Below are 25,474 nucleotides of genomic sequence, written 5' to 3'. Positions count from 1 at the left end.
AGGCAGGTATTTAATTAGATTTTGATGAAAAATTGTGTTTAATTTCAAGTATAATCAATTATTAATTACTGTAATGAGTGACTCTGGCGGGGTTTACTAATTAACTCATTTAAAAATTATGAATAACCTTTTCATTTGTAATTATTTTCTACATCCTGTCAAGTTGCAGACGAGAATTGTATCACCTAACCCAAAAGAAAAAAATGACTCAGGGAGTCAAAATGTTTGTATTTTCACTAAGTTAAGCTGAGACATTTTGCATTCTGATAAACACTATGCAGTTCTTAACAGGAACTTGTTCATTCTTTTAAATAACCTGGTCTGTTTGCAAAACAAATTACTGTTTTTCCTCCAGTTTTGGGTTTTTTTCCCTATATTTAGATAGCTCCATTTTCTTACAGATACCTTTCCTCATTTAAGCAGTATCTTGCTCTTTTCGATGCCATGGGGACTATTTGAGTGGTAAGGTATAACTTAATCATGAGTAAGAAGGTCTAATCCATATAACAGCTCATGAGTGCTGGGAACTTGGCTACTTTCCACCAGCTCTTGTTAGTTAAAACAACTATAGAAATTATGTTTTTAGTGACCATTTACATCCTCCAAAGCAAACTGAGGTCATTGGAAAGACTCCCGTTTAAGTGAATAGACTTTGGATCGGGTTCCATGGCAGTGTCTTGGCATTTGTTCTATTTTTTTATACACTGATCAGTTAATGGAAATACTTCAGAGTAATGTCTAGGGCTTCAGGATGCTCTTCACAGCATCAGGCATGTTACACTCTCCTGCACTTGGGTCACAACAACCCCAGGCAACGCTGCAGGCTGGGGCAGGAGTGGCTGGAGAGCTGCCTGGTGGAAAAGGACCTGGGGGTGTTGGTTGACAGCCACTGAACATGAGCCAGCAGTGTGCCCAGGTGGCCAAGAGGGCCAATGGCATCCTGGCTTGTATCAAGAACAGTGTGACCAGCAGGACCAGGGAGGTGACAGTGCCCCTGTACTCGGCACTGGTGAGGCTACACCTCGAATCCTGTGTTCAGCTTTGGGCCCCTCACTACAAGAAGGCCATGGAGGTGCTGGAGCGTGGCCAGAGCAGGGCAGTGAGGCTGGGGCAGGGGCTGGAGCACAAGTCTTATGAGGAGTGGCTGAGGGAACTGGGGTTGTTCAGCCTGGAGAAGAGGAGGCTGAGGGGAGCCCTCATTGCTCTCTGCAACGGCCTGAAAGGAGGCTGGAGCCGGGGGGGTCGGTCTCTGCTCCCCAGGAACAAGCGATGGGACGAGAGGGAACGGCCTCAAGCTGCGCCAGGGCAGGGTTGGGTTGGGTATGGGGAAAAACTTCTTCCCCGAAAGGGCTGTCAGGCCCTGGCACAGGCTGCCCAGGGCAGGGGCTGAGTCCCCATCCCTGGAGGGATTTAAAGAACGGATAGATGTGGTGCTCGAGGACATGGTATAGATGGACTTGGCAGTGCTGGGTTAACGGTTGGACTTGATGATCTTAAGGGTCTTTTCCGACATTGACGATTCTATGATTCTATGATTCTATGATTTAAATATTAAAAAGGCCATTGCAGGCCTTACCTACCTGTGCAGGTGTGTGGAGCTAGGGACAGCAGGAGATCCACGAGGGACTCTGCTGTTGGCAGTACTTTTTGTGTGACAGATGCTCAGACCCAACTGCGGTGGGCGCCCATCTGAGGCAGGCAGAGCTGCATGGAAACAACGAGGCATTGGGTCATTTCAGAACTTTTTTGCTGAAGCTAGTTCATTTTTTAAATTCATCTGAAGCACTTACTAAATCATTTTTTTAAGGCTAAAAGGCAGTGTTTCCATTATTTTATGAAATTCTTTACAGCATTTAATAGTCTGAGGTTCATTTATCTTGCTGGGCTTTTTCGAAGAAGAGGAGAGGAGGCATAAATAGAAGTCCATGGAAGCCGAACGGCTGGTATCATGTGTCAACACTGTGATCAAGCTGAAGGTTTTACAGAGCTGAGTCACTGGTCTGGAGAGATAATGACAAACAAAATATAACAGGGTGTATTAAACACAAGAATCTGGTTTTCATGTCAATTAACCAGCTTTTTCATTGTCTTGTTGCCACCTTTTCAAATGTTCAGAGACACACACTAAGGCAGTGGCGGCAACACGCATCAAAGTTTTGCGCGCACACGGCTTATGCAAGTGGCGTGAGCTCCGCGGTAGCTTGTCTCGTGGGGCGAGAACACCAACGAGAACAGCAGTGGCAGAGCGGGGCTGTAACGTTAAAATGGCAGGAACGGTACCGCAGGAACCACTGAAATGAAAGGCCTCTTTAAGCAGTTTGTCACTGACCTGCAAATTTGCTGTTCCAGGAGGTCGTGAAGAGACACCACTTTAAAATTAGATTTCCCATTTTAGGATTGTCCATTCAATTGACAGCTAGACAAGGAAGATTTTCATGGCTTTTCCTGGGCTGTGACGGGGTCTGTATGCCATGGAGCTCTGCCTTGGAGGGCTGATTTATAGCGAGATTCTTATGGCAGAGGTAATAGCACGAGGTACGTTGCTATCCAAACACTTTGCCAGCAGAGTTTCTGTATCTGGTAGATGCCAGACCTGCTAGCGTAGCACTGTAAAGAATCTCTGACATTGCGGTACTGCTTGGGAGGAAGATTTCTGAGTTTAGAAACAGAAAAGACCTGTTTGATTGTCCAGATCTCCATGCCCGGCAGCTGTTTGGCTAGATCCGCGGAACAGTTTCTAAATGAATTAGTGATGGAGAATAGTTTCTTTCTTCTGAAACAGAAGGTATTGTCCTCTGCCTGATGTAGATTCCAGACTAGATGGAGGTACAATTTGATGTAGTTAGGCACTTGCAATTTTCCTATGCTTCAGCATGCGCTGCGGTTGCATTGCATGAACAGCAAGAAAGATGGGCATTTGATTTAGATTAAAGTTAGGGCTGGAAAACATATTATGAAGCCAAAACAGTCATTCATTTGACTGAAGTCAGAGCTCTCTCTACTTTTCAGCTCTGTGTTCATTTGAACTCCGTACAGATGCAGCTTCACTTAAAGAACAGCGTTGCTTGCTGCAGGCAAAATGCTTTGGCAGTAAAACTGTGCTAAGACTATGGCGTGTTTCTAAAGTGTCTTTCTTTTTATTGTCTAAAAATCAGCCTGAAAGCTAAATTTAGCTCAGTTCATCCATGACTCTTTGGTGCTATGTAATAAACCCGACGTAAAGCAGCCCTCCAAAGCTCTTAGCTATCTAACTAGTTAGCTACGGATGTATAGTATACCAATTACCATGGTGTTTACATGGCACTTGAGATCAATAGGAAAAGCTGCTAATGCTTAATTATTAAACTTGAGGTATATCTATTAATCCTACATTTATACCTTGATATTAAGGTGTTTATTCAAGTTAAAATGTAAACCAATTTATTATCCTGCCAACAAGTTTCTTTCATTTTCTGCTTTAATATTTCTTTTCTGATCCCAGATTAAGTTCTATTTTGCTACTGTTGCCATTTGTTCTTTTGATTTACAGGGATATTTCAATGATTTCTATTTCCATCTTATCTTAGATAAAATGCAGAAATGGTAGCTAAACAATCTGTTCTAGCAAAGCCTTTACATTATGAAGTCAATCTGTCACCTAAAGAGGAGCTTTCCAGGTCCTTTCTTGGTTCTTTCACATCTTCACAAAATTACTGCACACAGTTCTCGCAGTAACTTTGGGTCTCGGTTACTGCATTATGTATAAAACTGTAAGATAAACTCACGTATAAAACTGTGAGATCCAGTCTGAAAGGTGCTATAGTATTATCAGTAATATATTTTATGTACTCTAGGTGTTTGTGAAACATAACATTTCAGGATACTGGTTGAGAGGGACCATCATCACGACCCAGCACTACCATTTTTACCTTTTATAGCAGAACTTGAATATGTGATTTTTTTCTGTTAAAGCTGGCTCTTATTGTACCAAATGCATACGAGCATGGTTAGTGCCACTCCCTCACTAAGTCGTACAGTTTAAATGACATCTAGCTCTTTCTGTCATACCCAGTGACATTTGGGAAATACGTGCCTTATTCTTCTCTTGCACATGCTCCTCTTAAACTGGAGCTACTCCATTTACTTTAGCACTGGTTCAAATGCAGTCAGAGTCAGTGGCATGGGTCCCAGCGTCTGCAACAGGAGCTGGACCAACCCTGGAAAAGTCTGCATATATACACAGCCTCAAGCTGCACCAGGGGAAGTTTAGGTTGGATATTAGGAGAAACTTCTTCCCCGAAAGGGCTGTCAGGCCCTGGCCCAGGCTGCCCAGGGAAGTGGTTGAGTCCCCATCCCTGGAGGTATTTAAAAGACGGGTAGACGTGGTGCTTGAGGACATGGTATAGTGATGGACTTGGCAGTGATAGGTTAACGGTTGGACTCGATGATCTTAAGGGTCTTTTCCAACCTTAATGATTCTATGATTCTATATTTTTATGTATTCCTGATTCTGGAGACTGACCTGACTAAAGACAGAATATACAAGACAGACGTTGCCCCTTCAATCCAGTTTTGAATAATCTTCTTGTCTTTTTTGTTGTTGAGCTCCAAATTTTGCCTCTGTAAATTATCTCGGGAAAGCTAAGACATGAAAATAGTCTCAGCCCCATGGAGAGATGCCATCGCCGTGGGCGAGCGGCTGATCGTTCAAAAGTGTATGGAGTTGCAGGAATCCTTTTGCATCGTTTGTTCCATAGCAGAGAGACGGGAAGATCGCAAGGCTTTGTGTTAGCCCCGATCACACTTCACTCTTGTTAGGGAACAAGTGAGGGCAGCTGCTGCGTGTAAAGTTTACAAGCGACTGGTTGAGTAGCACTGAGCTCAGGAAAGCTGCCTGAGGGAATCTGGCAAAAGAAACTTTCCCTGGTCAGATCCACAATGAAACAGTGAATCACTCAAATGCTTCAGCCCGTCACTTTACTGACATTCCCCCGTCCTCCTCTCCACATGCGCACACACACGGTGGTGTGAAAAAGTACAAAGTCCCCAAAGTACAGCTCAGTATAGCTACGTTAAGAAATGTTATGTATACGTTTTGCCTACCATCACCAAGAAGAGGTGTTTGGTTGTTAACACAGTACCAGTACACGAGATAGTAATCATCAGAGAAATGAGAAAGACACAAAATTAAAACCAAGACGGGCTATATTCAGTCTTATATTTCCCCCTGTTTTGTTGTCTTTCGTCGCAGCTTTAGGTGCATTGTGGTATAAATTATAACTCGTATCTTATTTATCACTTGCAAAGTCAGAAAGAGATGTTTGTATTATTAGAGGATTGTGTGCATCTTTTTTTTTTGGTTTGCATTTTGCATCGTATGTTTGGATAGCAGCCACTGTTAGCTTTATAGTTTAGAATAAAGGAAGTACAAGTGATTTAACCGCAGCTTTAAAATAAAGGTGATAAACGCACAAGATCCCACTTTAAAGCTATTCTTGTGAAGATCAGTTCATTCAGGTGGGTGTTAAAAAACTCACCATAGAAACTCCATTAAAGAACATTCACTGTTTCGACCTAAATAAGATCTGTAACCTGACATTAAAAGTGTTGGGATAGGAGAAATACACGATGATGTATACACTGTTGAAAGAGAGACGCTGCCAGAAAATATTACTGGAAAAGGATAGTACAAAGTAATATAAATCCGCTAATTTTGTTAGAGTTGCCCAGTCTGGGCAAACTGGGAAGTATTAAAATTTAGGTATTCCATTTGATGGCAACATGTTCTGAACTTGGCGGCAAAATTTCTGCTTTGCAAAGCGGTTAACGCTTCTTCAAAGTCTGCACTGATAAAGAGCCTGGTCAAGTACTGCATCTTTTAGGAACTAATTCAGTGTTTATTGGAAGCAGGAAGAAGTAGGAAGATTCCCATAATTTTCATGTAAAACGCTTTTCTTAATTTTCAATGCTAAAAGCCATAAACACTATCAGATCATGTAGGCTGACCTCTTAGGACACTGAAGGCTGGTAAACTCCAGCTACTTACTCTGCCGTTTTTACGTAGGTAAGTCACATGACTGCTTCAGTTCACTTTTTCCCAACTTATACTTGTAAGGATCTCATTAGCTCTTTTTGGCTCTAAAAATGACATGAGAATATTGTTACACAGCATCTTCTTGTGCTTACTCCTTAAGTCATTTTCACGCTCTGCTTTCCAGTTGTCAGTGTCCCATTTCACAGACACAACTTGCCGTCCATTATCCTACATGTATGGGCTGGCCTTTGACACATTTTGTTTAAACCTTAAGGACATTTTGTTTGAATCATTCAAATTTAGTAGCTGTCCAGCTCTTCTATTTATGTCTTCTGTCCTCATCATTGTATTTGTCACTTGAATAGTCTCTGAGTCATCTGCATGTTTGGTCATCCATGATTTTATATTTACTTACGTAACATTGATGTAAATGTTGGATAATTTCAGGCCGACTATCAGTTGTTGAATTTCACAAGAAATTTTACCATTTGATGGTTATTCACCAGTGATGATGATTTTAAGGTCTTTCGGTTAGCACATGTATACATTGCTTTTTACCATTGGAAAGTGCTTGTTTCTTTAATTGAAAGTCATACCAAATTAAATCGAATGTCTTACTAAACTCTAATCTTGTCAAAAAATGAGTAACTGTTTGTTTCTTAAGATCTATTTTTCAGAAAAGCAATGTGGTTGGCCTGATTTACCATACATTCACTTTCTTTATTCTTCATCAGTTGAATTCTGTTATGTTTTCCATTATTTTGTCTGTAACAGATGTCAGACTACCCGATCTCAGTGACTTGCATCCTCTTCTTTTCACTTCTTAAATATTTGTGCAGCATCAGCCCTGTTCTAATCTCTTGGTAGCTGGTTCAGTATTAACCACTGAGTCAGATTCCTCTTCTGCTAGCTCGTCTCATTTACTGGGTACAAGTTAAATGAGCCTACAGATTTAAAAATGTTTGTCCTTGAATAGATGTAGTTTAATATAATTCTTGGTTATTAATGGACTGGAAAAAAACTTATTTCCTGTGAAATAATTGCATTATTCTAGTTATTTTCAAAAACCAGAACAAAAATCCTTACTGAACACTTTAGCCTTTACTATAACAGTATTAACAATTTCCCCATCTCCATCAAGTAAATAGCTATATTGTTGCTCAGTTTTCTAGGTTTCAGTACACTTGAAAAATGTACTATTGTTCTTTGGTTTTTTAAAGCCATATTTTTTTTCTTCATGTCCTCAGCTTCCTTTATCAACTCTCTGCATGGTCTTAGATTTATATAGATTACTTTGTATTTCCCTATTGTTCTGGGGTTTTATATATTACTTTTTTTATTTCTGCTTATTGTTTCATTTTGACACTGAATGAGGAGGTCCTTTCGTCCAAGTCTGATCCTCTTTCATCATTGTGGGATCACTGGAAGAATGACTTTCATTTAGAAGCAGACCACCAATATGCCTGATTCTTTTAACTGGTCGAAAGCGGGTTGAGGCTGTAGATCCAGAGGGCTCCATCTGATCTTGGAGTTTGCGTCAGTGCGCCATGAAACCACACATCAGCCACGTACACAATTAGCCCCTTCGATGCCTGGTCCTTTCTTAAACTTAAGACTCTTTAATACAAGAAGGGATGAGTGAAATTCCATCTGTTTTTATTAAATGGTAAGATAGGGGCTCTCAGCTTTTATCAGTTTTTATCAGCTTTTATCAGTTGCTCTTAGTGAGTTTTTATAGTTGCTATAAGCCCCCAGAAAAGAAAATAACAGCATGCTGACACCGAAAGTGCTGGCCTTGCCTTTATGACAGTGGCACAGATGTGCTGCTATAATCTTCATTTCACGGCTTACATTGACCTTTGCACACAAACGCTGAAAAGGAATCAATTTTACAGATCTTAATATCTACTGGAAGGAGTTCTCCTCGAGTCCATGTTTTTATTTCATACTAATTACTGTGAAATAACATAATTTAATTGCAGTTAAGTGGAGACAGAAAGAAATGTTTCCCGTACTGGGCTTTCTTTCAGTGTTTTTAAATACCGTACATTTTTGTGGGTAACTAGTCATAAGAGTAAGCTCAGTTAGGGATGGCAGCGACAGTGAAAAATACTCCTCAGTTATAGTTTAGGGTTTCTCTCCTGTTCTTTTCTAGCATAAATTAGAAGACGGCTTCAAAGCTTGATTTGCAGCCAGGTCATACATTTCTATCGGATATGTGCAGCGATGCATTCCCTAAGGTTTTTTCCCTGTAGTTAAAGTTGAGCTATGTGGTAGATATACATCTTTATAGTGTTAAGTGGAGTGTTGTTGTTAAGTATACTATCTAGGTAACACGCTAGATGACCTGTAAAATAAAGAACAAAAAGTCCAATCCGCTCTTTCCCTCTGTGACAAGATTTCAACACCACTGTTTATGCTGAAACTTAAAAGCTCCAAAAGGACCACTTAGGCAGTTCACTGTGAGACATCAGAATCTGATGCTCAATAAATAGATATTTAGAGGTTGTTGAATCTCTGCGTTTAAGTGAAAAGCTAATAAACTCTCCCACCATCACCGGCTTTTCCTATCTTCCACTTTATTTGATTTTATCATACCTTAACTTCCAAGCCTGTCCTTATTGCAGTCAGAAGCTTTTGCCTAGAAAGATGATGAGAACAGCATATGTTAGCTGTTTTCAAATATGGTAGCACATGACACGGCAGCAACATCGCACCTTGCTTGCCTAGTACAACTGTAGCATCACTTCATTATGCAAAGAGACTCTTTAGAAAGCAAAGCAGAACAAGGCCGTTAGCAGAGATGATAGCTATGCTTACACTAAGTATTTCAAAAGAAACTCTAATTGGACTATCAATAGAGCAGAATCTTGTTTAATTATGGCAGAAATTAAAATGAAATCAAGCATCAAAAGGGCTTCCTGAGGCTTTTGGTGAAAAAAAATCCCATAATCTAAGCATAATGGTATTCCAAACAGTGTTAATCCAAGTGGTCAGTAATAGTTTATTTATATTAGTGTACCTTCTCCAGTCAAGCTGGGTCATGGGCTACTCCAGGTTGTGAAGCGTGTACATGGGACCATTCTGGGCATCCAGCTGGTCCAGAATGGGCGCATTTCTGTACTGTTAAACTCTTATGGATGGTCACACCCAAACTGTCTATTGAGAATGATCTCTGATCCTTGCTAGCTGAACTGTGTACAGGAATTCAGAAGGTATTGGCTGACCAGCGCCAAAATCATGGTCGAGTCCCTTCTAACAAATAAATGGTATAGACTATCGAGTTCCACTCCTTGGTACTGTTTAATTCCCTACTAAAAAGGTAGTCTGTGGATAAAGGGACAAGGCAGTGTACTATGTCCCTGAGCAAGCACTTTGATACATTTGTATTTAATAATGAAACGAAATTATGGCCTAAGTAATCACAAATGAACATACCCTAAATAGACTTGTGAGAGTAGGGGTCTGGATCGCTACTGCCGGTGTAGTCATTCACTTAGGCAAACCTTTGCTGTCGGATCTACTGTTATTTTATATTCATATTGCAGAAGCACGGAGGTAATGGAGAATCGTGACACCTCTTTTCTATTGGGAAGAACCAACAATAGTGTGTGCTTTATCATATCCCTGATCCACTCAGAGCTGGCTGCCACAAAACTAGAAAATCGGAGTCCACACATGCTCAGTAGGGACCTATTTGGAGTGCGGTAGCAAAATTGTCTGCACTGAGTGTATTCCTTCCCTTTCCAACCCCCTCCTACTGCTACCAACCAGGCTGCACATATGGCATCCCTAGAAAGCAATTGAACATGCTACAATGCTGGAGTTGCCAGGGTTGAGTGGCAATTTCTGTGCAATTGTTCTGCTCAGCGTCGGGCCAGTGGAAAAAAAATAGCCTGTGATGAGGGAATTAAAGGCTATTACAGAGTACATATGCATACAGGGGCTGATCTAAAATCACACAAGCAATCTTAATTCTGTTCTTTGCTCACTTTTTAGTGCTTGACTTGGCGAACTTTGAGGTTCTTTAGCAAATGCCTTTTTTAGGTGTAATTAAATATAAAGATGGCTGTGGGCCTTTTAAGAGAACGCTGTGGGTTGCACTTGCCAGCACTTGCCTTAATCTATGTGCTGGATTTAGTTCTAAGTCCAAGGGAACAAATCATCAGGTTGTGTTAAGTTTCGTTATTGAGAGAGCTTTTCACACTGATCTGAACCATTCACTTAGATTTATAGTACCTAAAAGTACTGTGCTGGATTTTGCCCATGGTCTCGGGACAGAAAAAAAATTCTAGTGTCATTAGTTGTGCTGTGTCACCTACTTTATCAGCTTTCCCAGACTGTACATTTGTATCCATTTGCTGAGGTTTTGTACAGGAAAAAAAAAGGAATTTTTCCCTCTCCAAATGAACTGTTGGACCAATCTGCTTGTTTTTTCAAGTTTATGTAAAGAAATATTAGAAAATAAATTAAAAGATTCTTAGCCTGGTTTAAACATTTGGTTTAAGCATCTGTTGTCCGAAGCAGTTAAAACAATGAGATGCTAGTGAATACATGTGCAGTTTAAATTTTTTCAGATCTCTTCCAAAAGTCACCAAGCCGATAGGAGCTCAGTTTTGAGGATGCTGATGAGCACTCCGGCCCTGATCTACAAAATGTGTAAATTTGTACTGAATTTGAAGCACCTCCATCGTGCTCTTGAAGTCGCTAGATTTACTCAGGCTAAGTAAAGCTCAAGTTAAACCTGTCCTTTGGACATCAAGGGATTCAGAGACTGTCATTTTGTTAATTTTTCTTACATCAACTAGCACAGCCCGACTGGGGCTCTGGTGCTATTAGAACATGCATGGTGACTAATAACACTAAGGGAGTTTTCAGCTGATTTTAGGATTAAATCACGAGCAGCACTCTCAAATCGTTTCCTTGTCTTTATAATAAAATCATGTTCGTGTTCGGAAGGATAGATAAGCAGACAGCTATCAGAGAGATCGGCTCACACATCAAATTCCACAACAATATTTAGATCTTAACACTTAAACTGGGATACTAGATTTAAACTCTGATCCCACCTCTGTTGTTCTGGGGTGATAGAAGAAGACAGGTATTGTTTGTGACTTTTAAACAGCAAACTGTATTTTTCAGACTTTAAGCAACTTATTATATTAATTTGGGAAAGCAGGTTTTCTGACAATATCTGGTGGAGATAATAAGGAAGGAAGCACGTGAGAGGTTGTTGATTTACCTATGTAAATTACACCCTTTTTAATTAGGGTCTCACAGTTTATATGTGTGTAATGAAACGGCATTTGTAAAATTACACTGTCTACAACAGGCTAGCCCAGAATTTTAGTAATTGCAAAGCAAGGTAGGAGGCTCTCTGGTAGGGCTGCCTGTCCTCATTTCTCTAATTGAAGTGAGTACCCCAATGGGAAAACCATTATTTCTAATATTATATACACAAATTAAAACTCCATTTAGAGGTACAGTGGGACCATCTTATAATTGACTTTGATCTTGAAGAAATATCTCAGTAATATTTATAGTAATATGGTCTCTGCCAGAAAGGGTATCTAGAAGGGAAAATATTATTTTACTGAGAAAGGCCTGAGCATGTGTTACACCAAATTTACTAGAGCTGTGGGGGCTGCAATAAGTTTCTTCGGTGTGGTAAGCTGCCTAACAGCAGCGAAGTGTGGCTGAGGTCCTTCTTTCAACTTCCTATTCTACTTTCACAACGGTGTAGATGGTGAAGAAAATTACAGATTGTATTTAAGCAGACAGCTCCTTGGATAAGCCACACCACCTGTATGTCTATTTTTACTAAAGGTTGACACTTAAAAAAATCCTCCTAAAAATACCGATAGAAAGATTTAAATATACCCATTTAAAACTGCATTTTCCCTTTCCTGCAGGAAATTACAAGCATCCAGCAAGCTGCTATAGCACTGGAGGGGCCAGTGATCATCTATTAGCGGTTTGAATGGACAGGCAATCACTTGCAAGTCTTTGATCCCCAGGGGTAATTAGGAAGACATTGAATAGGAAGTGCTGACTCTTTGCATTGAACAAACATTGAGTTTAACTGCTTCATTTTATAACACCTCTTTCTAGTCACTTCCTTGAAGGTTTCAAAGAAATGTGATGCTTCAGCTGGAAGCTTTTTTCCTTCCCTATTAAGAGCAATTGGGAACTAAATTAAAATATAAAGTGTTCTCCTAAGAAGGAACTAATACTGTTTGGTAGACCATCTGCTTCTATCTTGGAAATCTTTGATACAGCTCTTCAGTAAGGAGGGGTCAAAGAATAACTGGTTTGTGTCAAATCCAAGCAAGTAAATGCATTTGCAGCCAGGGTTTTAGGTGATTACCACAATGCTTTGTTTTCCTGAGAGGCGGTTGCCATTCTGGTGGCAAAATTTGAAGGGGTAGGAAGCTCTCCACCATCTGAATTCCTCCTTTGCACATGGTGATTCTGATTAAGGGAAGGAGGAAACCTGAATTATCTGTGAAAGAACTGTTTCTGGTACTTGCATAGTTTGAGCTCTGAACGTGGAGGAATGGTCAGGCAGCAGGCAGGGTCCCAGGTATTATCCCATAGCATGTGTCTATACTGAGGTGCCTGTGAAAGCACCTACCTCTCACTTTAGGACATTTGAGGTCCTAAAAAAACCCCACAAACAAACGCAACACAGCTATCATCTCGGTTGTCGGCATGAAGAACTCGCAGCCCAGCCCGGCAGAGTGTCTTTATCCGCAGTCTGTGAGGACGGCTTCTAAACCCTTTTTTGTCATTGAAGGTAGATCCCTGAGCAGTCAGGAAGGGGGCCAGATGGGGAATTTACAATAGTGAGCATTACCCTAAATGTCCCTCCTTGTGCCTTTTTCTATTTTTCTAAACTATTGTCTTGTGTCAAATAAATCAACAGGCCAGGAAGCAGAGCCATGGGACCTCCCAGCCACAAGCTGAGAGTCTTCCCTTAAATCACATGTAATCAAGCTGCCTTTGGGGCTCCGTTCCTTTGTGACCTGTTAACTTTACATTTCTAACTGCAGAGCGGCCCCGATCCAGCTGGGTGGTGGAGAGCGCTGTGTGCAGGACTCTCTGTTCCCACACGGCTGCAGTCCTGTCCTGGTGTGCAAGCTCACATTCGTTTGGGCAGAGGATGATTTCTGAAGTCAGGTTTTCCATTCCTCGAGTAAGAGCTTTAAGCCACGGAAGGAAAGCATTTACGCATAGGAAATAATTTCAGACGCTGGAAACGACAGAGCGCTGTGCAGAGTTTTTGGTCACAAGGTAACTGCCAAAGTCCGTGCAAGAACTGGCCTTGCAGGGATCCCTCTCTCCTTGCCCCACCGTGGCTGGCTCAGTGACCTGCGTACGTATGTGTAAACGGTGTGAATTTATGATACTAAAACCATTGGGATCTTTAGTCAGGATCCTAGATTTCAGAACCTGTTAGGGACTTGGGTATTAAATAACTGCAACACTCAAAGTGTCCCGTGCCCTTAGATGAACAACAGCTTGGATTTGTCTGGTCCAGGACTTGACCTTAGAAACAAGGAGAGCGAGTACAATATACGGCATCCAGGCTTGCTGCTTTTACCCTCTTCCGACACCAGCAGGGCCACAGAACCACTTCAGTCCTTGACTCTTGCTGTATTGCTATGTTCTGCCGCACTGGGACACAGAAGCCTTGTCCAGCACTGAAATGGAACAGTGGTGTATGAGAAAAACAAACCGGTTGATTTCTTTTTTTAATGTTTGTTTTACTGTTTTTATTCTCCTTAATCTTGCGTGCCTCTTCCTTGATTTATCGAAGATTGACAAACCAGTGATTATTTCATGCTGAAAGGCTCCTTTTCATAACACTGAATGTCACAGAAATATGATTAATTCTGCAACAGTCAATTCTCCCACTTCTACAGAAATCATATAATTTCAGTGTAGAGAGAGACAGTTATCCAGATAATTACAGTCAAGTTTATTCCAGAGACAGGAGTGAAAGCAAGACATTTACTTGAGTCAAAATTAGTCCTGAGTAATTCAGTGGTGGAATTCAGCTTTTTTTCAATTAGGAGAAAAAGCAAACCTCAGGTCTCATTTTAGAGAGTGTGTTATTATAAGTCTGATTGTCAAACCTGAAGGTTAAAGAGGAACATCTAACCACCACATATCTTATGCTTGATTCCACAAAAAGAGGGGAGAGCAAAGAAACAAGCTATATAAATGTTTTCTCAACCACTGCCTGAGCTCCAGCTGGTTTTCCTATTCCAAGTCCCTTTTACTTTTTTCCTTAGCTTTCCTTTGCTCTTTCCTAACCTCCTCCTTTTTCTCAGTTTCTCTCATTCTGTATTTTTCTCACCTTCCTCCCCTGTCTTTCTCATTTTTATTCTTGTTTGTTATGGCACCCGTGCCCCTCAGCTGTTCCCTCTCACGCTGGTTTTTCCCATTCTCTCCTTTGCCCCATGCGGCACCGGGGGGGCTTTGGAAAACCGTTCTCCCTACCAGGAGTGGTCCTTTGGCTTGTGTTGGCTTTGGCTTCGCTGCCACCAGTGCAGTCAGGTGCTTGTAGAAACCAGTGGAGCAGTGGAGCCAAACTCTTCTCCAGATCGAGCCCAGCGTTAGCACAGCCCAGCTGAAGAGGGTGGAGCGGCTCTGCAGAGAAGCCTGGCTTTTCCAAAGCTTGTGCTCTTCTCCTGTGTTATTTATGCAAAATCTACTGACATCCTTAGATAAATATGGGTTCAAAATATGGAGGATTCTTAGCGCAAAGGGACCGAATAGGTTTTTCAAATGAGAAGCCCGAAAGACTTTCTGTCTTGCCTGCATGCCGTTTACTCTCCGTGCTTGCTGTAAATCCAGGCTGTGCCCCATGCTCACGGTGGTGATGATTAACTTGTTTTTGTTGAGCTTCCATTCTGAGAAACTCTTTTTTTTCATTGTTCAGGGCAAGATCAGTTGTTAACTGTAAAACAGTCGTTATTTTATTCATTCCTTAGCATCTCTAGGAGCTTCGCCCGGGTGAGGAATCAGCAGGCCAGCAGCAGTACCTGCAGGACTTTGCTCCGAGAGGACGGGCAGAAGGCAGCAGCAGAGCCTGTGAGCCGCTGCGAGAACGCTTTTAACAAACACTATCGAAGCAGCTGGTGGCTTTAGCCATAGCCTTAATTTCAAACATCGTAATTGATTGGTTTGGTTATTTATTACACTTAGCTCGCTGCTTTGGGCAAAGCAACAAGCTAATAAAGGGCCAGCAGTGTGGTTTTCAATTTTTTGCTGACTGGTGCTGTTTCTGGGGGTCTCATATGCTTCAGTAAGCATGTCTTGTCTTTTCTTCTCCCTGTGATCTATCAATCACAATCATCTGCCTCTCTCTGCTAACTCCTTCACTCCATCAACCTGTCCCAACAAATGTCCATTTTGTTGACCATGTAAATTATTATCTTTGTTTGTCCTTTTTCATCCTAAATGCTGTACCAGTTTCTTTGTTCTCTACTCCGCTGAGTAAGTTGTTTTGACTTTAGTGTTTTGCTGTGTCATAAGCAAGTGGCAATAATACGAAGGTACCCAAAAGCCCGGATCTCTTAAAAACAAACTTGGAAACAAAGTTCCTCTTTATTTTGCTTAACAGCATCAGCTAATGTTGCTTATGGCCTCCACAAGCAGCTATGGAGTAGGAATAAAGCAATACAGAAAGAAACATGTTAAAACCTAAAGAATCATGATCCTGAATACTTGGTTCCACCAATATGAACTTTGATTTATCTGGATGGTTAAATAACTCAGCTGATGCTAAACTGTTTGTAAATTTGCTTTGCTAAAGCAAATCTGAGTCCAGCAAATGAGTAGCCACATCACACTGCTGTGGTTGAAATGCTGAACTCAGCAAAGTAATCAAACCCTGAAAGGACGGGAGTTTGGCTTCCTTATTTTCCCCACCAAGAAGGCAGCCAGAGGTGACTTAGGTCCGAGGATAAGGTGGTTTATTCTGCCACAGAAAATTCTGTTACCCGCTCAGCAAGTTTCAGGGCACTTTTTGCTAGCACTTAGTTACAGTTAAAAGGTTGTGCAAGTCAAAGATTTGATGTCAAAACATGAGCATAATGGGCCAGATGCCCCAAATGCCTGTATATCATGTTAGTTATTGGTGCTGAAACAGCCCAGAGAGGACGCATGCAGGGTTTCCCCTAAGTATTCTTTCCATTCCAAGAGAAAGCAGACAAAAGAGTTTTATTAGCCATAGGAAATATAACCAAAGCTTCTGCAAAGAGCATGTCATGAGGCTTCCTAGGCAGTGAAAGCTACGTGGTATTTTACAAAAGGGTACACTTTAATGATTGTTAATTGCAGCGTGCTCTTTTAATACATGGGGAGCCTTCAATATCTGAATATCTACTGAGCATCATGTTGGGGAGGGAGAGGGAGAAGGACATGGGGGCTTTCAGGAGGACATTTGCTCTTTGTGAGCCACATCTTACATCTGGCTGAGCAGAAAAAAAAAAAAAAAAAGCCAGAGAAAATGTCAACGGTGGGTTCAATTGACCTGGAGACTGAGAATATCAGGAATCTCAAACTATTTTTACAGCTTCACTTTGCTTTTAGGAACATTAACACTTCAAAGTATATGACTGTGCCTCTCATCCATGGTTCCAGGGTTTTTCCCTGACTGTGGTCTTTTTTTTTTTTTTTTTCTTCCCCACGACAACTTGGCATCAATTTAGCACGGAACAAGGCTGACTTGTGCCTCTCCTAAAACCTTTAACTCTGTGCATCAACAGTTTTACACATCCTACTGAGATTTAGAGACGCAAAACATCCGCTGCTGTCACTACTTGACTTTCTAGCATGGGTATGGCAGTTAGGGGGAGCAAGCTGAAGACCGTATCTTCCACCAGCTTGCCAGTCAGACACTGTTGGTATTTGGAAGACAGTAATGATAAACACTTAATCAGGTAATTTCCTAATAACATACCTGCTACTAGAGTGTGTTTCCAAAGTAAATCAGACTCTTTGTTCTGGTTTCAGGAAGGCTTTTGTGGTTATTACCTACCTGCAGCAGAAATTGCATGATGTCTGGTTGCCTTACGGGTGAAATATTTATAGGCTTTTATTTTGTGCTTAGAAACATCAAATCAGAAACCCTGGATAGAGCACTAGCTCTTAGTAATCAAAATGCTTTTCAAATAATTCTCTGTGTTTCTCAGATTTTTGTGCTTTTGTATGCATGGTGGGCGTACATCTCATTCTCATGGGTCATCATTGGAGACCTTCTTACAGCCTTTCAATACTTAAAGGGGGCTTATAAGAAAGATGGAGTGAGACTTTTTACCAGGGGCTGTAGCGAGAGGACAAGGGGTAATGGTTTTAAATGAAAAGAGAGTAGATTCAGATTAGACGTAAGGAAGAAATCCTTCACTCTGAGGGTGGTGAGGCACTGGCACAGGTTGCCCAGAGAAATTGTGGATGCCCCATCCCTGGAAGTGTTCAAGCTCTGGTTGGATGGAACTAGATGAACTTTAAGGTCCCTTTCAACCTAAACCGCTCTATGATTCTATGATCTATGTGATGATGGGATCAATGTACACAAGAAGCTTTTTACTTCAGACAAAATCTATTAACCAAAGACAAAAGTTAACATATTAATGCAAGCCTTTTATCTCTGTGTGATAACACAGACAATATCTATGTTGCAGATAATTCTGTCGTATTTTCTATGTTGGGACATTGTAAGACACTTTGAAAACATTTAGGAATGAATGTGGCGTGGAACGGTTGATTCAGTCGCTCAAGGTGGCAGATAACGTGCAGGAAAGCCCTAGCACTTCCAGGCTGCCAGTTCTCTCCTTAGATTGAAGCAAGTGTTTCCCCTCATTAGACGTGTCCTCTCAGGTGTTTTTAAATGCATTTTGCATGCCCGGAATAAATGTCCATAGCCTTCCCACTACACCCAAAACAATACTGACTTCTTCACTTTTCTTTTCTTGCTGTAAATAATCTACAAGCCACAAATTCCTACAAAGGAGAGAAGGGGGAACAATGTCCTTTTGGGCAATGAAACAATGGCCTTTCAGTGTGTTCCTAAGAGCCTGTGTGACTGCGATATCCAAAGGCCAGAGCAATTCAAGTGGTATGGTGAAAAAAAAAGCCCACCGGCTCAATTCCTGCCTGAACCAGTGGTGCCCAGTATAAGCTCATGCAAGTCATTGTAATATGAAGGCATCTGGTAGATGGAGTTGGGATGAAGCACTTCGGGCCAGCAGAGGCATCCAGACTGCTTGCTGTCTAGGATTGCCTGAGTTTGGAGGTGTGAACAGCACAGTTTTCATTCTGCTTTGAACTGCAAACATCCAGGTGGTTACACACGGGAACCTGCACATGCTCAGAGCACCGAAGACCCTGAGCTCCCTAACAGCTCAGCGGCACCTGGGTAGCTCTCCGGTCCATGGAGGGGTCCAGCCTGGGTGGCATTCTCAGGCAGCATCCAGCACTGAGCTTAGCATAAAACCCGCTGGCAGCGGAGGGGTGCATGAAATGCCTGTTAGGGCTTGTGAACCTGTGAGCACAGAGTAAGTGAAGTGAATTAAAACACAATCGCATTTTAATGCCCAAACAAGTGAACAGAGTCAGTCCTTTAATCTGCTGTAGTTCTCTCTTTCCTTTCTGTGGAGTAGAAATATCAGATTCCTACCTGATGAGGTTTTATGGGGTTAATAGCTATGAAGTGCACAGGCACTCTGATGATGAGGGCCGTATAAACACAAAGATATTATGCAAACATAGCAATGCCGAATGCTTGATGCAAATTCCTTGCTGCTAGTCTGATTTCCTCTCTTCCCTTGCACGCTTTCTCTGCCAAGTAAATATACTCCTTTCAGATGGCAATACTGGCCGCTCTGCCTAAAGTATCCTGGCTGAATTACCAGTCGTGTTGGTAGCATTCCGTCTTGCTCTGTGTACCCATGTAAAAATGTTCAAGTTTCGAACCGGTCCGCAGGTGTGCGTCCTCGCTGTGCTTCCCTGTTTGGGAGTTTCAGGGGAGTATTTTCTTTCTTAATGGTTAAGACTTCGTTAACAAACCCAGTACCTGCTTAAATGGTAAAAGAAGAGTTTTGCTCTTACTGTGTTTTATGATGTTGTAGTAATGCAAAGACAAGATTATTCATGTTAGTAAATGACAGATGACCTAATTGAGACTGAAGTGGAAAAAATCATTGATTTTGCTAAATTGCCTAAACATGCCTTTTTTGGAGAAAAATTAGATTACTCAGATTGCTTTTCAATTTTTTTCTTTTTTCAAAGATTGTTCCTGATGCACAGGTTTAAATAAACTAACCACTTGTCCCTGACAGTGTTTGCCAAGCTCAGCTGTATCTTTGTGAATAAAATGAGAACTATAGGCAATGGAAATGCTCTATTTCTTTACTGGCTTTGACTCTTTTTGTTTATGTTAAATGGCTGTGGTGCTAGTGCCATTGTACAGTTTCCTGGAGAAATGATAATGTAAAATATCAAGGAGTTCCCTTAAAAAAGTAAATGTCATTCAGAGTGTAGCAAATATTGGATCATTTAGCTGTGTAGAGCCTGAAGCTAAACTGGATACTGATTGATTATGTGATGTTTATGCTGGGGACAGAAGTACTGATATAGGATTCCACATTCTTTTGCTTTATATTTTCAAGGGGCAAGTATTAGTTGTACAAGCATATGATTTTCCATACTCCTCATACATGTGTTTGCTTTTTAAGTATTCTGTCTTGCTCCTTAATTTCACTTGTCTTTCTGTAATGCCTCGAAATAGATTCATGTGTGCACTGGATGACTTTGCATGGCCCAGAAACCTAGAGAGCTATGCCCTGTTATCACACGAATCTAAATGGTGCTGCTTGTTTTCAAATCTTGAGGGTGTATCTTTGGTCTGAATAGGAGAAGCTGCGTTGTACTAAGGAGTGCTCAGTCACAGTCACTCGCATTCCTGGTGCTGGGCACAAAGGCATGTGTGCAAGATGGATCTTAAATTGCCTTAGTGTTTACTTGGTCTTATTCAGGAAAAAACTGTCAGAGATGTCTATAAGAGCTTCTGTGTATAATTGGTGGGTCAAAAAAAAAAAAAACAAAAACCTATATAATATGCTGTGAATACAGCAAAACGAACCAGAATGCAGTTTCCTGGGATTTATCAGTATGTTGATAAATAATACTCCTCGTATTTCTGTGTTCACCGCATTGTCACCCCAGCTTTGGGAGCTTTCTGAAACACTGTGCCTGGTTATTCTCTCACGCAGGCCGCAAGTCAGGACTGGTTCTACTGGCAAAAGCGGAGTGGATTGGTACAGGTGATCTAAAATGAGTTTAAGTGGGTGGAAAGACCTAGGGACTTGGTATGGTAGAAGCAGCAGGGGCTGTCTAATTACATTAATCCCATTCTTGTCCTAAAGCAATGACCGCTAATAAGGCAGTGAGGGTTTAGAAAGTGCCCCTGTAGTTCTGAAACTCTCCCAAACAGAAAACGATGACTTTTCTCATTGCTCACCACAGCCATGCACCTGTTTGGCCTAAACTGGCACCTGCAGCCGATGGAAGGGCAGATGTATGAAATCACGGAAGACACAGCCAGCAGTTGGCCAGTGCCAACGGACGTCTCCTTATATCCTTCGGGGGGCACAGGGTTAGAGTTACCTGACAGGAAAGGCAAAGGAGCCAGTGAAGGTATGGTTGGTGTGTGTCCATGTTGTGAGTCTTCTGTCTGCCTCTGAACTCCAGCCATCCAGTCTCATGTTCCATTACTCTCAATGCTGCCATCATCAGGTGCTTTTCCCAGTCTTTCACTTCTAGAACTAGTAGTCGTCAGTCTTGTTTCCATATGTTTCTAAGTTTCATACCCTTCTGATGTCCACTAACGTGATAAAACTGTGTGCAACCCTCACCACACATCTAAGGCATTCTCAAGGTGGAACCGTCTGTACTATATCTCACAGGCTACAGAAGGCCATCATGAAAACCCTGCCTCGAGTGGCTGTTTTCATGAGAGAGAGTTGTGTCTTGAAAATTAAATGATTCCTGGAGCATCGGGTCACATTTTCTCTACGGCAGTACAAAAATGTTTGGGTTTGCTGACTCATTGCCACCTGGTACCAAATGTTTTGAGGAGCAAAATAGCTACTAAGAGCTATTACACTCTGAGTTTTGGCACTCCAGAGTTGGACATCTCTTTGCAAAAGTAGCCAGATAAAAGGCCTAGTCTCCACCAAGTATCACGATGTCGACAGCTTGCAGTTTTAACTGAAATTGGAAGCAACTGATGGGTCATCAATTCAGCAGTACATTATCCAGCAGCTTTACATCTTACTGTGCTTTGTATAGAGGCAGCACTGCCAAAATTACCTGTAAGCTCTGCAAAGGAGAGGTGTTTTATCCCTCCCAAGACTTAGCTGGAGAAATGAGAAATTTGAATTTTCAGAAAGCTGTCTTGTTTGTGTGTCAAGCTTCTTTATATGAGGTTAACGGATTCCAGTAAAATTGAAGTCATTGGCTACTTTTGGTAGTTATTTTGGGGGAGGAAGTTTTCTGGGTAAGAGATAAGAAGTGCGCTACTGTTCTGGCAACTCATTGAACTCAAAAGTTTCCACAGAGCACCCTAGACTTTGGCTGACAGCCTATGTTTACATGTTTTATTTAAATCAATTGTAGCATTTTTTCTTTAAGAGCTTATCTGTCTTTATTAGTCCAAATAAAAGCCATAATTATGTGTGTTCCTTAAAACAGTGTATTTGCTAGGAACTGATAGCTGACATCAAGTTGCTACAAGAAAAATCAGCTAAGTGGGTTATTCTCAGCAAACCTTACTAGACAGTACAGCAAGCTGCAGATACCCCTGCTGTTGTATTCAGAAATACTTCATGACAGATCCTTTTTTTTTTTTTTGTCCTCTAACTTGCCATATATTTTATTTTTGAAACATCTAGTTTTGATCTGTCCATTTCCTTTTAAAAGTCAAACTGAAAATAAATGGATGTATCCAACACTGCCGTCCAAATCAAAGACCTCCACTTGATTTCTTTTTCAGCCATGCTTACAGTGACATCAGTAGAAGTTTTAATTGCTGCCAAAAAGCTCTGCTAAAAGAGAAATCTGGGAAGTACCCTAGTTATGTCATTAGAAGACCCCTCAAGCTAGTGCTTCATATAGATCTTAGGGAATCTGCCGGCTTTAGAGGAGAATACCTTCTCCTGACTAAAAACCACATCAGGACAACATCTTTATTGCAGGAGTAACACTGCCCAGCCTTAAAATGCATCTCTCTCCCCATCAGGTGACTATGCAACTGGTTCTGGACTAGCAGCGTTGCGTGGCTGCTATTCTAAACCAGAATGTATGTGATTGAAATGTATTAAAAAATGGATTGAAATGTATTTGTAAGGCTTCTTGATCACAATGAAATAGGCTGGAATGTGTTAGAATATCCTTACAGCTGGTCTGAATGAATCATTACCAATGTCTTGCCAATTCTCCGTAGTACTCATTCCTTCTCATCTGTGGCTGTGCTCCAGCACAGCGTTTACCTCTGTTTAAGCCCATCCCTGTTTAGCAAAACACATAATCACATGCTTACATTTAAGCATGTAATTAACTGCGATTGAAGTCAGAGAAATCTAAGTGTGTTCTTAAGTGTTTTGATGAGTCAGGGTACCTTGCTGTCAAAAATACAAGCAGATTCAGCAAGGCCTGAAATGAAATAGTTCATTTTGATATCCAAATAAATTAGGAATAGTTGCTACAGCAACTAAAAAGTTCAAGGTAATGTGTGGAAAGAGCAAAGTAATTGACAGCCCAATTAAGAATTCAGACCTGAAGTTAATTTTAAGGAGTCAGATATTCTGATTAAAACCTAATTTCTGATTAGAAGCTGAAATGGCTTTCTTATTGTACGTTCTTTATGAAATATCCAGTCCATAGGGCCTGATCCTGCTGTAGGTTAAAAACTGATGAAACACGGATGGATTTCAGGGGCTGAATTCAGCCTGGTGAAGAGAGCCTTTCTTCGGACTTCTCTATCGGGATAAATGTCAACTGCTGGCAACATGATAGAACAGCTCTTAGGATATCAGCTTCTCAGACATACAACTGTCCACAAAGAGGAGGCATAATCTTTGTGATTGTGTGTACAAACAGTTATTTCTGTGAAATTGTCTTTTGCAATCACGGAAGCATTTTTGCTCGCATGAGCAAGCGCTGCTCTCTGGACAGGCAGAATATATGCTGTGCTGGTGTGCTCCAGGCTCTCTTGCAGAGCAGCATCTATCATATTAAATTCTGACCTTCCCTGCTTCACTCTGATGTACAAGCTTCAGTAATGAACAATCAGGGTGCATATCAAATACTTTTGGTTTTCATCTGAATTTTTAAGAATCTATAAAACATGTTAGTAGTAATCAGAAAAATATATCCTTCATTTGAATCAAAACATGTGATGTCTTTAGCTCTTTTTTAATAGAATCCTGAGTCCTTTCATCTTACAATAATGGAATAAGAAACTTTTCATGAAGACATGGGAACTGTTTCCTTTAATCCTGACAGCGTGAAGAGTAATTTTTAGTCTGCCAAATAAATATTAACAATACAGTTGATAAAGTAATCCCCTTCAGAATCAAGCTAGTTGATTTTCATTGTACAATTGTACTCTATCACCACAAAATGATTCGGAAGAATGTCCATTTACCTAAGCTGCTTCTGATTATCTCTATTAATATACACTTTGACTAAAAAAAGGGTAAAAAGTCAGCAGATTTTCCCTCTGTATTTATTTGAATGTGATGAACAAAGATAAATGAGGATCTTATAAAATTACCAGTACCTTTTTTTCTATGAGCACCTATACACTCTGCATTCTAGACTGTGCTGGTATGCATAAAACTTCTGCCACAAGATAGCACAGAAATGAAATATGCCTTCAAGTCCCACTCCAACAGCGTACTTAAGGAGTTGCCAACTTTAAATCAGGGGTTAGTCTTATTCGGACCAAAAGTTCTGCTAAAAAGTTTTACATAAGTTAAAAAAAACAAAAAAAAAAAAAAAAAGAGAGAGAAAAACTCTCCATCCTACAAGGAGACACCTTCAGAGTCTTCTTTTGTTAACAGTTAGTAGATGTGGCACTTAGGGCCATGGTTTAGTGGTGGGCTTGGCAGTGCTGGGTTAATGGTTGGACTCGATGATCTTAAGGGTCTTTTCCAACCTCAAGGATTCTATGATTCTAGTCTAATTTCTATATGGATTTTACAGAGACAGCTAATAATTTACATCTGTTTCTCCTGGAAAGTTTATGTTGGGATGGTATATGGAGAAGTTTAAAGAAATCTTGTAATTAATATTATATAATACTAAAGGAAATATTATAATTTGAAACAATAAAATGAGAGGTTGTTCTACCAATCAACTTTTCAACATGGCAAGTAAATTCTAAGACTATTCGACTTGAATTCATGATGGATGGGCAAAGATGCTTTTGTTTCCCATTTCCCAAATGTAGGTTCTGGAAGAAAAAAAAACTCACAATGTGATTTTTCTACAAAAGATTGCATGTTCCTGAAAGTTTCCTTCTCATTTTTTCAGAATTGCTTGATCTTTGAAACAAAGAGTAGTGTGCTGTAATGGCACAGAGATGACAAAATTATTTGAATTTAGAAAATTAATAATTAGTCCTTGCTGGTGACATGATGTTCTCCTTACTAAAGCCAGATCTTTACTGCGTACTTTTCAACTAGAAATGTCCTTAAATAAAGGCTGTTTGCTAAGCCGTTGCCTTCTTCATCGTCTTTATGCACTGCAGGCGAGGCTGTGGAAAGGCAACAATCTGGCATTTTATTTTTCATTCTGCCCCTGATTCCCTGGGCTCCCTTTGGGTCCAAATTTTTTGAAGTGGCCACCAGTTTTGAGAACTGTGAGTGTATGAATTTCTAACCTGGAATTTCTCAGATGTGTTTTCCAGAGATGCCGAGCTCCCTGATGATTCCCTTGGCCATTATGGCATGTATTGACTGCCATCCGGATACCCAGGCTCTCCAACCTCGTGGTCGCTTTAAGAAACAGATGCCTCCATTTGCTTGTCTTCTAAAAGAAGATGGATAGTCATAACACACTTTACAGATTGTATTGAAACCCAATTAAAACCTCTCATGTTTCTTAGTAGATATTACTCAAGTGCAGGGTATGATTTTCTTCATTTTTCTCAGTCCTTTTTTTTCTTTAGCTTTTTTTGGACTGTTGAACAAATTTCAAATACTGTTACCACTGTCAAGAATTAATTTAATAGAGAAACATTTTCCTTTCCCCACTCAGGCATCGTTCATGCTGCTGTTCTCCACACTGCCATTCCATTCTGTGACACATCCACCTCGCCCTTACTACACTTCTCTTTGCTAATCTAATGATGGCTTCTCCATCCGTGAACTTGTATTCATTTAGGAT

At 40.8% G+C, this 25,474-nt stretch overlaps 1 protein-coding gene across 1 annotated transcript in view; it reads left to right on the top strand.

Annotated features, from left to right (window-relative positions):
* TENM4 (teneurin transmembrane protein 4) overlaps positions 1-25,474 on the top strand; it is a gene marked incomplete at its 3' end in the record, with an annotated part of 426,912 nt that overhangs the window by 219,991 nt on the left and 181,447 nt on the right. The window contains exon 8 of the mRNA XM_082337632.1: positions 20,549-20,719. Coding sequence (XP_082193758.1) covers positions 20,549-20,719 — 171 coding nt within the window. The remainder of the gene's footprint in view (positions 1-20,548; positions 20,720-25,474) is intronic.

The sequence above is a fragment of the Platalea leucorodia genome (assembly GCF_965183815.1).
Source record: "Platalea leucorodia genome assembly, chromosome: 2".
Classification (NCBI taxonomy): Eukaryota; Metazoa; Chordata; class Aves; order Pelecaniformes; family Threskiornithidae; genus Platalea; species Platalea leucorodia.
This window is presented reverse-complemented; position numbering and strand designations above follow the sequence as displayed.